The sequence below is a fragment of the Diceros bicornis genome, chromosome 2 (assembly GCF_020826845.1).
Source record: "Diceros bicornis minor isolate mBicDic1 chromosome 2, mDicBic1.mat.cur, whole genome shotgun sequence".
Taxonomy (NCBI): domain Eukaryota; kingdom Metazoa; phylum Chordata; class Mammalia; order Perissodactyla; family Rhinocerotidae; genus Diceros; species Diceros bicornis.
This window is the reverse complement of record NC_080741.1, coordinates 76,608,390-76,624,146: the sequence shown is the minus strand read 5'-3', so window position 1 is coordinate 76,624,146 and position 15,757 is coordinate 76,608,390. Positions and strand designations below refer to the sequence as shown.

The 15,757-nt window shown below is 37.9% G+C and overlaps 1 protein-coding gene across 8 annotated transcripts in view; it reads left to right on the top strand.

Moving 5' to 3' along the window:
* Nucleotides 1–15,757, top strand: part of CNTN4 (contactin 4) — an 891,804-nt gene that overhangs the window by 811,528 nt on the left and 64,519 nt on the right. For all 8 annotated transcript variants that reach the window (XM_058563517.1, XM_058563546.1, XM_058563510.1 and 5 more), the window contains one exon: nucleotides 12,832–12,959. In XM_058563517.1, the coding sequence (XP_058419500.1) occupies nucleotides 12,832–12,959 (128 nt within the window). The remainder of the gene's footprint in view (nucleotides 1–12,831; nucleotides 12,960–15,757) is intronic.

The window sequence follows — 15,757 nt, the reverse complement described above, 5'->3', positions numbered from 1 at the left end:
AGGGTGCAGAGCATGTAACATAATTCCCCTGGGAAGAGAATACCCAAGTGTTAACTTCAGCGCATAGAGTCCTCTAACTGAGCTTGATACAAAACAGTAAATACAGCTTATACACCTTCCTGAGTAAAAATTTTGGTGACATCTCTGTTTACTCCAGGACAATGATTTCTCTTTACAGTTTTGTGACAAGGAGGAGCTTTAAGGGGCCTGTAAACTTTCAAAAACAAAGTGCATAGTTGCATTTCTGGGGGAGAACGTTACAATTTGCTTTGAATTCTTAAAGACATCTCTGACTTCCACTCACGCACCAAAACAGGTCATCGGGGTCCTTATCCCAAGAGGTATTGCCCATGTCTCTAAAATTCTCAAGACTAAATGAATTTTAATCCGGTAATCAACATATTTACTGTGTGCCTGTTTGTATATAAAGGACTGTATGAAACTATAAGGGGACAGAAAGAAGTGTGATAATTGGGCCCTGATTTCTGGAAATTCTTTGGATAGATGGAGTGATGAGATATTGAAGCAGCATATGATAAATGCCATGTGAGCAGCGTGGGGAACCTTGAAAGGTCATGAATTTGCAGTAATGGGACCTGCCAAACACAGGTTGATGGCCCACTTGGTCATAATGTGGTAAGAGGAACTTGATCCTGGGAACATGGTTGAAATAGATGTGTGTTTCATGAAGTATAAGACTTGCACCTCTCTGAGCACTCAGATGATCTTAGGCAGTACACAGTATGCAGACACTGAATGGCGTGCAACCAGTAAAAGTTCTCTGTTACTCCTTCTGAGTACATCAAGGGGCAAGTCAGTTTGGTCCCAGTATGTCTGAATGCTTTTGAAACCCTAGATAATACCCCTTTTATCAAAGAAAAAGCAGGCCGTAGGCTCAGTATCCTGGCAGATCACCATACCCAGCTAGAATGTAATACCTTAGGTATGTTTTTATCATATTTATTTTTATGGTTAGTATCTATTTATGGCAAATGACATTAGTTTCTATCTATAGTAGCAATACAAAGTTTCCTTTATTCAATTACTTTAGTTTTAAACTTTGAGCCATTTAAAGAAAATATTGTGACTATTAATTTTGATAATGATCTGGAAAATGATAATAATAAAAGCGATCACTGCAGCTAACTTTTATTAGATGCTTACTATGCGTCACCACAGTTATAAATGCTTCACAGGTATTTTCATATTTAAACTTCTTAAAAACCCTGTGAAATAGAGGTGCTATTATTACGACTTCCATTTTAGACATGGCAAACTGGAGCCCCAAAAGATGTTAAGAGACTTTCCCAAGTCACACGTCTAACAAATTTTGGGGCAAGGATTCGAGCCGTATGGTAGTATATGAATATGGCAGAAATTGGGGGCATGCCAGGGAGTTTGGGAAAGCTTGGATTGTATGACCATTAAGGTGATCCTGAGTTTCAGTTCTTCTGCAGAAAGCAAAGATGGTAAGTGCAGCTAGTATGCAGGGCAGGAAGGGACTTTGGAAATTTTAGCTGGACCCTGATAGTGGTGTTCTATTGAGATACGTGCAGGAACTAGGATATTTCACTTTGCTTTCCTCTCTTAGAAATGTTATAAAGTTCTGGGGTGAGGGGTTGAAGCAAACAAACCATGATCCTGAAATTCTCAAAGGGTTGAGAGTTGGGTACATAATAAAATTAAAACATTTTTTCTAGCATGGCCAGTATTGCTATTTGTGTTGTAGAAACCTCCTATGCTTACTAAATTACATATCCTATATAGTGGGCCTCCCTTTCTAATTAAAAACTAATATTATCTTCCAGTCATTTTAGTTCCTTAGGGGTAAAGGAAACTTCTGTGACTGCTTCTGTTATGTTTTTATAATCCTTTACTTTTGCTTCTGCTTTCAGACATTAGTGTGAACACAAATTTCTCAATATTAAAAAAGGCTATTTTGACAAGTAAAATTAAAAAGCAAAAAAAAAAAAAATTTTTGTTTACTTGTAACCAAAAATCTAATGGCAAATTTAAGGCAAACCTCTTAATTGTAGTCATGTTTTTTGCTTCTTGTTTTATTTCTTTCTTACATCCTCCAACACCACAGGATGGCGTGGTAGGAAAAGCACAGGCTTTGTAGTGAGATCTGATTTTGAAACTCCACTCTATTACTTATTAACTACATTGACCTTGGACATTTTAATTTACTTCTCTGGATTTCATTTTTCTCAACTGAAAAATTGAGATAATAATGCTTCTCAAGATTGTTGTGCGGATTAAATGTGATAATAAGTGCAAGCATCCAACAGCACCCAATAGTATACTGTAGGTGCCTAATAAACATCCTTAACACCTCGCCATGCCCAACACGCAACTTAGAGTATTTATAGCCATTCCTCTGGGTCTTTTGGTCCATTTCTATTCATGTCTTCTTCTTTATTTCCAATTATTTCTAAGGACAACTGCACTTGGTTATTAAACTATTCTTTTACCAGCTATTCTAGTGTCCTGAGAGGTTGTTATATAAAACTTCCTGAATGCCTTATGGTTTAATAATAAATTTTTTCTCATTATAAAAATAATATTACTTATTATCATGCTTTGATAAAAATACATAGAGGTATAGAAAGTAGAATATACTATTACCTTTCTGTCCCTACCTCATTCATCTTTACAATGCCTTGTAGATTTATGTTGAAATTATCTCAGTTTATAATTTCCTGGAAGAAAGGAATTCTAAATCTTGCTTTAATGGAGACACAGAGAGATCCTGCATAAATTAAAGGTAGCAATTTAAGAAACAAATTTTAGACAAAAAGACATCCTTTATTTTATTTCTTTCTTCCCAAAACATAGTGTTTCCAATGTTTTTTCTTACCATGGAAATAAATAAAATTACAAAGTTTTACCTGCCCAAGAGAAGTATTTCCTGCATCCATCCATGCACCGAGTCACAAAGAATAATTAAAATTGTATGTATGATATTTAATACTCATCTAGCCCTGGGCAAATAGGTCCTTTCAGGTTATTTTATGGAGCTTTTAAAACTGTTGTTCAGAGGAAGTTAGACCTGGATCAAACCAGATTAAAGAAACATGAGTTTATTTTCTCTTTCTAGCAGTGCTGAAGGCAAGGGCAATAGGCTCTGAACTGCTGGTTGTTCTTCAGGCAGATTGAAATACACAGGTTGTTCAGTGGTTTATTAAACTCGAATCTTACGACAGAAAGCAAATTATCTCTAACGGAACTTTGTCACCAGGGTGTCTGTTCAATAGCAATATCTATTGCTGCCACAGAGACTACATGGAAAGATCAATGACAGATTGGCCTGAAATTGCCCTTGGAGTAACTTTTCCCACTGACCTTCATTTAAATTCTTAATCTGAAACATCGTTTTTTCTTAAGCTGGGGAGCAAAGCCATCCTCTAGGGCTCTCTATCAACTCTTTATAAACTGCACACTACCACAAAACAATCTTTCTTTCATAAATCAGGATAATTCACTCTCTCCAATCAGGCTGAGAATTTCCATGTATTTTGTGAAATTAAATATGTAAGCTCAGGCAAATTCCAATAAAAATTGTATTAGTCAGGGTTCTGCAGAGAAACAGAACCAATAAGACATATAAGAGAAGATTTATTTAGGAATTGGCTCACGCAATTATGGAGGCCAAGAAGTCCCATGATCTGCCATCTGCAAGCTAAAGAACCAGGAAGGCTGGTGGTGTAATTCAGAAAGATTCCCAAGGCCTGAGAACCAGGGGAGCCGATGGTATATGTCCCGGTCTGAGTCTGAAGGTCCAGGAACCAGGAGCGCCAACATATGACAGCAAGAGAAGATGGGTGTCCCAGCTCAAGCAGGGAGAACAAATTCTTCCTTCCTTTGTTTTTTTCTTCTATTCAGGCCCTCAAGGATTAGGTGGTGGCTACCTGCATTGGTGAGGGTGATCACATTTACTTAGTCCACTGATTCAAATGCTAATCTCTTCCAGAAACATCCTCACAGACACACTCAGAAGTCATGTTTTACTAGCTATCTGAGCATCCCTTAGCCCAGTCAAGCTGACACAAAATTAACCATCACAAAAGTTAAAATACCTTTTGGATTTTATTAAAATAGGTAGCCGAATTCAAACCAAAATAAGTCCTTTGTTTCCCTTCAGAGCAAAGTTTTGGTGTTATTTGCTAACAGTGGAGGCCAATGTCTACAGTACATCAATGCCAGTTAATTGGCCAGGCTTTTCTTATTCCTCAACTGGCACAAAGCCAGGATAGCGCTGCTAAGTCCATATGTCTTCAACTCTGTTGGTCACAGGCTAATTCTCCAGTTGATAGGTTGAATATGTGAATCTTTATTTTTGTCTCCAATCCTTCAAAGTTTTGCCTAATTCATGGGTGTTGCATTCTAACACTACGTTGTATGGCTATTGCCTCAAGGACAAGTAAAGACACTGCAGTTCCACTCCACAAGCAGTTCAGCTTCCGTGCAGAACTAGTCAGAAAACCATAGGTCATCATTTTGCTATAGACCTCTCTTTCTAATTTTGGCTGTAATTTTCATATCAAAATAAATAATTAATTGGCTGTCTATCTAAAAGGATACAATGGGAGATCTAATTTAATCAAATAAATAAACAAACTTGGTTAATTTAATAAGAAATTGAAATTGCAGGCAGGCCTTATTTTTTTTTTCCTGGTCAACTTTTATACTTTTGCACATTATCCATTACCACACCAAAACTGTCCTTCATACTCCACATTTGATTGTTAATGTATCACCTGAAGAGCAACAATTTCAAGTCTCTGCTAGCTACTATTGGGAAAAAGGGCCAGGAGGGCGAGGAGGTTGACTGGTGGGTGTGTGCCATGGTGCTAGGCCCGTGGCAGCAAACACACTCCTCGACATCACTTTCTTTCCCCATCTTCTAAGGTCTACAAAGTAGGCCTTGAAGCTGCCTGCTCAGCTCAGACCAACAACCCTGGTGAGTTTCCTCGCTTGATACCTCTTGTAGGTTGAAGAGTGTCGCCCGAGGGTTCATGTCTACCAGGAACCTCAAAATATGACCTTATTTGGAAATAAGTTCTTGCAGATGTAATCAAGTTAAGATGAAGTTGTACTGGGTTAAAGTGGGCCCTAATCCAATGACTAGTGTCCTTGTAAGAAGAGAGAAGTTTGGATACAGGCACATGCGTAGAAGGAAGATGATGTCAAGAGACACGCAGGAAGAACACGTGACGTTGGAGGCAGAGATTGGAGTGATGCATCTATAAGCCAAGGAACACCAGGGATTGCTAACTGTCACCAGGGAGCTAGGAGAGAGGCAAGGAAGCCTTCCCCTTCAGAGCCTCCATAATTCCCCCCTTTGCAGAAGGGGAGAAGTGATTTTCTGAGTTGTATTTTAAAGGGATTTACTTATAAGCTACTCTGGTAGCTCCTTGATTTCAGACTTCTAGTCTCCAGAACTGTGGGACAGTAAATTCCTGTTTTAAGCCACTCCGTTTGTGATTCTTAGCTATGGCAGCCCTAGGAAACAAGTACAACACCCAATTTCCTCTCCTACTCCATTGTTTGGTCTCTCTGTGTGGTGTGTCTGGGATGGAGAGACTCCAAGGGGGAGGGAAGTGTGACTTTAAGCCTAAAGGATGCCCAAAAGCCCTGTTCCATTTACTCAGCACATGGTGACAGCTTAAAGTAATCTCAGAAGCCCACAGGAGCGAGGTAGGAACATTAATGAGCAGTTCAAGCCAGGGACTGATGGGAGCTAGAAAGCCTATCAGCTGCTTAAAGGAGCCGCTGCTCTTCCCCTCCAGCCCATTGGTGCCTGGAGGAGATGTGTCACAGTATTGCCCTATTTCCCATTTGTCACAATTAGCCAGGAATGGGTTTTTACATGAAAGTTCCCAATTACTTGGATTAAAAGAAAATTCCATGCATAATAAAGTAAACACATCTGTGGCTGGTCAGTCCTTCCTCTGGTCTTATGATGAAGGGCTGGCTGACATGTACCTAGCCCTGTACCGTCTCATAAGGTTAATAACTGCTGGTTTGGGGATGTCTGACTTAACTGCCCTCATTCCAGGGCATTGCTGGTGGCCCCTGGGGTCAGGAGTCCACTCCTGCCTGGGACCAGGCCTCCTGTGACAGCTCCACCATCCTGCCAGTTTGCTTGAGCTGAGAAGTAGCAGTACTTATATTAACCATGTTTAAAGTTTTATGATATATTTTAGCCCTCCAGGAGTGTTAACCTCCCTTGTAATGTGTAAATCTATCTTTCACATTCAGGCTTTCAACTTTCAAACAAGTTTTTTGGAACTCGTCATGTATAAAAGAAAGGAGAAGCTTGTTATGACCCTTGCGGTTTTTTTAAATTACACATAATTTTAAGTGAGTTACGTTATCACTAATCTAACAATGTTAAAGATGATTTAAAATTTAACAGTTTGACACTTTCATTGTTTGTTGAAAGGAAATTATTAATCCATAATTCCGCCCTTTGCAGAAGGGGAGAAGTGATTTTCTGAGTTGTATTTTAAAGGGATTTACTTATAAGGGAAGTGTTTTCTTATGACTCAGAGGCAGGCCAGGATATGCTGCCTCTCTCACCAGCAATGGGGCTTCAGTATAGAACTTCTCAGAAAGTCACAGGTCGCCATTTTGGGATAACCCTCCTCTGTAGGGTGATAGAATATTGTGGAGTTGGCAGCTTCTGTCATCTGTTACTAAAGCCCTCAAAAAGAAAAGATCAGCATTTTTAAAGGTCTGGTGTCCCCAGACTGGTTTTGATTTATAGGACTGACAAGGTCAGCTCTTCAATGGCTATAACGCAGAGCCTCATATTAAGAAAGAGAGATTCAATTTATCTCATAATTCCAGATACACTCCTATCCTCCATGGATCTGAAATCTCCAAATGACAGTGGGGGAACAACGGCTTCTCTATGCAATAGGTAATTTACTATGTTGTGCGTTAGATGACCTCTTTTCGTGTAGGGAAAATTAAGTCCTGTATCACACCTTTATTTTTACACCTTGCTGCTTTATCATCTTTGACTTTTTTCTGATATTATCAATGATTTTAAAAGAGCCTACAGGTAGGTCAGGGCTAACCTGTTCTAAGCTGGGAATGGATTTACATTTTCATTTCTTTTTATCTAATTCTATCACTGGTCATGAGTATTAGGAGGAGCTGCAAGTTCAATATCAAGCTAATAGCTACAGGTCAGTCAATAGTTTGAAGTGAGGAAACCAAAATGAAATAGAAACTTTTAAATCTCATCAAGAAACAAACATGAAAATAAAACTATCTTTGGATTGGATTCAGGTACTATATTCATGGGAAAAAAATGAATGTAGAAATATTAGTTGAAAACTCTTTTTCTAAGTTGGTGTAGGATCCAAACTGGAAGGAAGCAAGTGTCTAAATATTAGTGTTGAGCTGCATTTCCAAAATTCCTTGAGTTAGTCCAAATTAGCACCCCAAGGCGAAATGCTAGCTTTATAGCTAATTCCTCACTCATAAAAATCCTATATAACAAATTAAAAGCAACAGGTCATTCTATACTTACCCTTTATCTGCAGAAATAAATAGGCAAAAGTATATGATATAGGTGTATATGAAGAAAGATAAGGTCAATTTTTTCATACTCAGAAATCCATGGTTATTCTTCCGTAATAGAGTTAATCAGTCTTCTAGCAACAAGTTCTATGGAGCTAGCCATCATGGAATCATCTGCAGAATCCATTCCGTCCTCTCCACTTTCACTGCCACTATCTCCTGAACAAGTTCAGTACTTTCTTTAAGACACTGGACTTGTCCAGTTGTAAGAGCTTAAAACGCAATTTCCAATATCTTAAATTATTGGCTCATATAACTGGAGCATCTAAGAGAAATTGTTGGTTTTAGACATAGACAGAAACAGGGGCTCAAGGATGCCATAATGTCTCTGCTTTTTTCTCTTTCTTTCTTTTGGGCTCTGTTTCTCTTTGCTTGGCTTCTTTAAGGCATGCTTTCTATGACAGGCAAGATGACTGCAAACAGTTCTAGATTCCTATCTCCAAATTTAACTAACAATTTAGCATAAAGAGATTGTTTCCTCAAATAGCTCCCAGTTTTGGTGTCACGCCTATCCATAAACCAATCACTGCAGAGAACAGAGTCTCCTGATCAGCCAGGCCTCCGTCCCTGTCCATCTTTATACTACAGATAGTATGAAAAACAGCTTCCCCACTGGGAAAAGTAATGCCCCTTCTACTATGCATTTATATAAATGTGTGCATTATGGTATGTAACACATTGGAATTATTTCTAGATATATAATCATCTAAAGTCCTCCAGACTTATATAGGCCTAGTATAGAGGAGGTGTTAAATAGATATTTATGAATGAATGAGTCCAATTTTTCATCCCCCTTCCATGACTGCTTGTCACCCAAATGCTTCGTTAAGCATAATCATGTGTTGTTGGACTTCAGAGGGGCAGAACTACTCAGTAATAGTCGTAGTCTTAATAGAGTCCTTTATAAATGTTTGAAACAATGGCTCTAGGAGCATACAGAACTTTAGTTAATAGAACATTTGGCTAATGCACTTATGTGGTGCATATTATGAACCAGGTGCTGTTCTGAGCATCACATATCTTTACAACACCCTATGAGATATAGTTATTTTTATTATTCCATTATCTCAAATAAAGAAATTTAGGTACAGAGAAATTAACTTACCCAGAGTCACATAGCTCATATGTGGCACAAGCCTGATTTGAGCCTAGACAGTTTAGTTCCAGAGTTTATGTTTTTCATCACTACACTATATTCCTTGGATAAAAAAGTGGTTGAATTTCACAAAAGAACAGTTCCCCCAACTTCATATTACACCCATATTTGTCTTATACTTAGGAAGAATAAGTAGTCACAGCAATATGATGTGATTTAATGACTGCTACTAAAAATTACCCCTTCTACAAATTCCCTCTCTTACGGACCTTCTCCATTATCTGAAATTTTAGCATTAGAGGCTTAGTTCTTTTACTTACCTCTTTGCAAATGACAATAGGAGGATTAGAATACTAAACCAGCGTCAGGCACTGAAATCTTAAAAATGAATAGTACAGATGATAAAAGGAAATTGGACAGGGAAGCTTTGATGATAAGGGGCAAAGAGACTTTTGTGAGAGATGGTGAAGAGCTAGCTGGGTCCCATAGCTGGAGTAGCAACAATATGTTGGGTGCCTTTTGTGCAATGGAAATACAAAAATTAGGGACGCAGGGATGGAAATGATACTGGGAAATTCATTTGTACAGCACTTTATAGTTAATAGAACTTTTCAAGTATCTTATCTCATTATAGATGATAATCATCATAATACCCTCAGATTAAAAAAATAAAAAATGACATAGACCAGTAGCTCTCAATTGCAGGTAATTTTGTCCCCAAGGAACATTTGACAATATTTGGAGACATTTTTGATTGTCACAACTTGGGAGGAAGGACAGAGCTATTGGAGTCCACTGGGTAGGGGACAAGGATGCTGCTAAATATCCTCCCAAGGACAAAGAATTATCTGGTCCAAATGTCAGTAGTACCAAGATTGAGAAACCCTGTCTTAGAGCATAAATAAGTTGGCCAGTCATATACTTAGCAAGTATCAGGGTCAAGGCCGGGACCCAGGTCATCTGATGACAAATGCTTTGTTTCCCTTTTCGTATCGTTTGGCATAATACAGTGCGATACAGGTGATGGATTTATGTTTGGGGAATTACAATACCATTTTAAATGGTGTAAATTATTAATAGGCCTTTGTGCTATGAAAGAGTCAGCTCACCCCTCAGAGCATTTAATATCCCGCAGATCTATGTTACCTCGCGGAAGATGACTCCATATTCAAAACACAAATGTCACCTTCCTTGTTGAGTTCTCATTTGCCAACATTTCACAATTTCCAGTGAATTGCTTAATAAATAGGAATATGATTAACTTCTTTTAAGCTATTTTTGTGATTATTGATGTAATTAGGATTTGATCACCACTCTATTTTTGTCAGTACATCTGCTCTTTGGCTAATGGGGTATCATATGGTCTTTACTGAGCAACTGTTATGTGCGTGTCTGTGGTGTGAATGAACAAATGGGCCTCCTTGTCTGTATCTTGTACACTGATTGGGGATGATCAGTTAGTTTGTATATTGACTTCAGATTATTAGAAATGATAGTTGGAGTGCAAAAAGCAGGCTGATTTAGTTACTATATTAAGAGAAAGTATGTTAAGAGAATGTTGTCCGATTTTCCCCACGTGTACAAATGACTAAATAAAAGAACATAGTTTTACCCTATGTGCATTGCAGCATTATTCACGATAGCCAAGAAGTGGAAGCAACCTAAGTGTCCCTCGACTGATGATTGGATTAGGAAAATGTGGTATATATATATACAGTGGAATACTACTCAGCCATAAAAAAAGACAAAATCGTCCCATTTGCAACAACATGGATGGGCCTGGAGCGTATTATGTTAAGTGAAATAAGCCAGAAAGAGAAAGACAAACACTGTATGATCTCACTCATATGTGGAATATAAACCAACACATGGACAGAGAAAACTGGACTGTGGTTACCAGGGGCAGTGGGGGTGGCGGGTGGGCACAAGGGGTGAAGGGAGTCATATATATGGTGATGGACAAACAAAAATGTACAACCCAAAAATTTCACAATGTTAGAAACCATTAAAACATCAATAAAAAAAAAAAAGGAGAAAAGCAGTAGGAATAAAACCTTGGACATATCAAAAAAAAAAAAAAAGAACGTAGTTTTAAAGAAGAAAGAAAATCACTACCTAAAAAATACCAGGAAATGTGCTATGAATCTCACTGAACCTAACTTACCTAGTTCTTACTGTCAACCTATCAAACTGGTATTGTTCACTCCATTTTATAGATGAGAAAGCTAAAACTTAGGAAGTTAAGAAAGTTGCCTCCTGTCACAACAGCTAGAACTGACAGAACTGGAATTTAAACACCCATCCTTCTGACTCCAAAATCCTTTGTAGAGTTCTTACACCTTCATATCTTCTCTTCAGTGTGATCACAGAACCTGGAACAGGTCCTCAGGAAGTCTATAGCTTCTCCATCCCTGAGAGCCTTCATGAAAAGTATATACAGCATGTGCTACCCAGTGTATTTAAATCTTCACCTGTGGTTTTAAAATTTTTAGCCAAAAGTTCTAAGTGAATTTATGCCCATCCTAGACTCCTTGTTTCAGATATTTGTAAAGGACTCTGTTAAGGCTGGCACCAGTGCCTGACGGTTCAGTCACTCTGAATTCCTATAACACATTATTGATTTTTCTCTTAGAATATTTATTTATTTACTTATTCACTCAGTCACTTAACAGATACTTGCAGGACATCTACTACATGTCATCCTATGTACTAGATCCCGGAGATTGAGTCCTAATACAAACACAGTCCCTGCCCTCAGGGAGGCTAATATTCCGTGTGTTAAGACGGTTAACAAGTAAACAAAACTTCTAGATTGTGTTTAATGGGAAGAAATAAAGTGGCTGCAGGAAAAGAGAATAACAGGGAAATCCACTTTAGAAATGTGAGTTAGCAAAGGTCTATAAGAAAAAGCTACCTCTATGTTGAGGTCCTGAGAGGGTGAGAAGGTGGCAGCTATGTCCTGATGTCGAGGCAGGCAGAACAGCAAATAGGAAGGCCCTGAGACGGAAAGGGTTTCAGACACGCTAGGAACTTGCAGAAAGCCAGTGTGACTAGAGTTCATTGAAGGGTAGAAAGATTAGAATAAAATAAAGTAGGCAAGAGAGTGGCAAAGGCCAGATCCATTAGGCCTTGTAGGTTCTAGAAAGGAATTTATTCTGAATGCAGTGGGGAGCCAAGGTAGGGTCTTTAAGCCTGGCAAGTGTTGTAATCTGATTTATATTTTAAAAGATCACCTGGCCACTGACTGAAGAATGCATCTGAGGGGTAAGAGTAGGAATAGGCAGATCATTTAGGAGGCAGATCATTTGATAGGCTGGGCGAGAAGGAGAGCAGAAGAGATCCAAAGAAATGGGTAGATTTGAAAGAGATAGTAGAGACTGAACAGACATTTACCTGAATGAGCTAACTGTGTACAACTTTCACAGCTGTATGTCTTATTCATCTTTGCATCTTCCTCTTCTGCTGTAGTCATATTGACAACAGTGTTCTCTAGAATCCTTCCTGGTCAAGCTTTTGTGTTTGCCAGTGAAAGCATTACCTTCCCACCAGGTAGTAGATAATGGTCCCTAATTGTAGTGCCTGAAATGTGCCATCTGCATTTGCTATTCTGCCAAAATCATACCATATTGTGGAGTATTTTAATTTTTTTAAGTTCAATTGTTGCATCTCATTAAAAATGTATTGTCTGACATATTTCAGAAATAAATATGCTTAATAATACTTCATTTAATTTAAGCCTCTCATCTAGAAGAAAACACTTTCAATGAAAATGCATAAAGTGGCCAATCAAGGGATTTTTTCCTTATTCCTCATTGGCAATTTTAAGACTAATGGCGATCTACAATAATGTGGTTAGAGCTGCCAAAGAGAGAATGGTTACAACCTATCTAATGTTTTTAATAGTTATTCCAACAGAATGTTGAGACCATTTTAGCAAGAAAAGTATTAAAAATACTAAATAAGTCACATGTCCTAATTATATTTATGTGTATGTAGACAAATATCCTAAATAAAGATGAGGCTGTCAAATGATGTAGCCATGATTTATAGTTTGAAAGATGACAGAATGACAGAAAAAAATTTCCAATTAGTCATATGAGATAAACTTACCATTTTTGGTTTATTTGCTTTGATTTCAGAATTACCATTTCTGAAGATGGAAGTCTCAGAATCGTCAATGTGACTAAATCAGATGCTGGGAGTTATACCTGTATAGCCACTAACCATTTTGGAACTGCTAGCAGTACTGGAAACTTGGTAGTAAAAGGTAATGACTAACCGAGAGAACACACACATTAATATTTGTGTCCTCATTTCTAGTAATGTAATCTATAGAAGTGGCATCATTCATATTAATAGGTACAGATATCACTGTGTTGCTAAATTAATTCATCATGGCAAACATGATATGATTAATAATTCTTAGAGAACTGCTGGTAATGAATGTGATTGAAAGGCTATCTTCTTTCGGAATCATCCAATACAATTTTGAGAATTACAGCCATTGTATCTATTATAGTATTGTAACTAATGTTATCTTCAATCCTTTAATTAAATTTCTTTCAAGTCTCTGTAGATTTGAAATTCATGTCTAGGAACACTGTGCTAACAAATTGAAAACCCACAACTCAAATACTATTTTTAGCAAACACTGTTTAAACAATGACATTGGCTATTTTTAAAAGAGCTACCCTGGTTATTCAGAGATATGGATATGGATTATTATCCTAATAAAGGGCTTTGATCACCTCTGTGCTTTGCTTTAGTCACCCAGCCAACCCTGTCAGTTTTAAGGAAATAAAATTTTCCACGTACCGTAGACTGGGTGCTTTATAGTTTATGACAGAAAGTCCTTTATGCTCTTAGCACAGCACACGATATGAGTCTATTTCAACACCAGGTTGGTGGGATGGGATGAAAATACTAAGAATTGTGAAGGATGAGATTTGGGCCTGCCCTGTGGCTTGGTGGTTAAGTGCGTGTGCTCCGCTGCTGGCGGCGGGTTCGGATCCCAGGCGCGCACCGACGTACCGCTTCTCCGGCCATGCTGAGGTCGCGTCCCATGTACAGCAACTAGAAGGATGTGCATCTATGACATACAACTATCTACTGGGGCTTTTGGGGGGGGGGGGGGAGGATGAGATTTTAATTAACATTCATTTGCATTTCTATCACTTTATATCTTGCCAAGTCATAGAATTTTTAAGTTGAAGGGATCTTGGCAATGATATAACTGAGGAAGATAAGACTCAGGTTGGTGACTTTCTCAAGGTCATCAGTAGCAGAAGAGGGATGTGAACCAAGAAATCCTGATTCTGTATTCCACTTGATTCTTTCTCCTGCACCAGGAAATCTTTTTATTCATTTTTCCTGTTTCTCCATAATGAATATGGATGGGTTATATCATATTATTTCCTTCTCGCCCATTTGGTAGCTCCCTTTGTGAAGTGAGATAGTCCAAGGCAAATAAAAATATCCAAAAAGAATATTTGCCTCAATTTTAATTTAAAGAAGAAGGCTAAAAATAACCTAATTATATATTACTACCATTTAGGGAAGGCTTTTTATCATAAACGTACTTGTCTATGCAGATAGAAAATTGGAAGTCCGAGAGTCATAAGTAAATCTGTATTTAGATTGACTTTAGCTATTTCAGTCTATTAATTATTCACTCAGAGCAATAGCACAGGTGTATGACTGACTATGTGTTCACTTTGTTTCACAGGGAAAAGGAAAAAGAGGTTAGATAATATTTATAAAGGAAAATTCCAGATAGAGGTCTTTGCTAATGTATGGCTATCTCAACTACAAAAGAAAACTTAGTAATCAACTAGGACCAGGAGGGATCCCAAGGTTTCAGAGCTGGTTAGTTGTTGCAGAGCTAGGACCTGTTATAGATTGTTTGCTAGTTATGGAGATACAAGAGAATAGTAGGCAGCAGTCTTAAGTAGTGAGTAAGGGACAGGGCTTAGAGTCAGAGAGATCTGTCTTTGAATTTCATTTCTCCCACTTACCAGCTCTGTGACCTTGGACAAGGTGATTAACCTGTGTGGGGATAATAGCAGTACGACTTCATGTGGTTGTTTTGTGACTAAGATAATCTGTGTTAAGTGCTTAACATGGTGCCTGGCACTTAGGAAATAGTAGTAGTTTTGTTGCTGTTGTTTATATTTTAATAAAATGGCTATACGTACATTCAAAATCTTAGTGAAATGAAAACTTACGATGTTTCCACCCCCAACCTGTTAGAATAATTAGCAAAGAGAAGTGAGCCTGCCACGAAGAAATGACTGAGAGTATGAAAGATTATAAACATCTAAACATAGAAACCATATGTATGCTGTTCCATATTGCTGAAAGTGGGGTATTTTTACATGTAGGAACAAGTTACGTCCTGTATTTGATTATCGTCCTTCTTATAAGCCTTGACTTCTTTGGCTTTCAAGACAGTTGGCAGAAAGGAAGGTCCTCTGATTCTCATTAGAGTTCATATCTCAGCAGGACCACCAGCCCCAGGACAAAACCATTCCCAACTACTTGTGCAGCTCCCTGAACTCGTCTTATACTGAATGATGGTGCAAAGCTTACAGATAGACCACTGATGAAATATGCCACGGTCACTTCATTTTTAGGGTGGATATAAATGTTGTTGAGATAGTAACTTCTACCTATTTTAAGAAACTAAATACTTTATTTCTTGCCTTATAGTAAAATGTAAACAGTGATTTCCCAAGTATGGTATAATAGATAGTTTTAGGCAGTTCATAAACTGTTTTTTTATTTTAATAATTTTTGTTCCTTTCAGTGTGTATTAGGAAAACACTAGATTTCCATTAATGGCAATGATTAAAAGAATTATTTTAAAATATATTTGAGTAAAGTGAGTCAGTATAAAGAAAAGTATTAAATATGCATTGTTATGAGGGAATATGTAAAAAATCATGAAGGTGGTATATGAAGATTTGGAAATATGATTTAGTGGCAATTTTTAGGAGAGTTTTAGTGGACTTATGGAAAGGAATTTGAGGGACATGTGACAGCATCAGTATACCGTGCCTGTGCTGG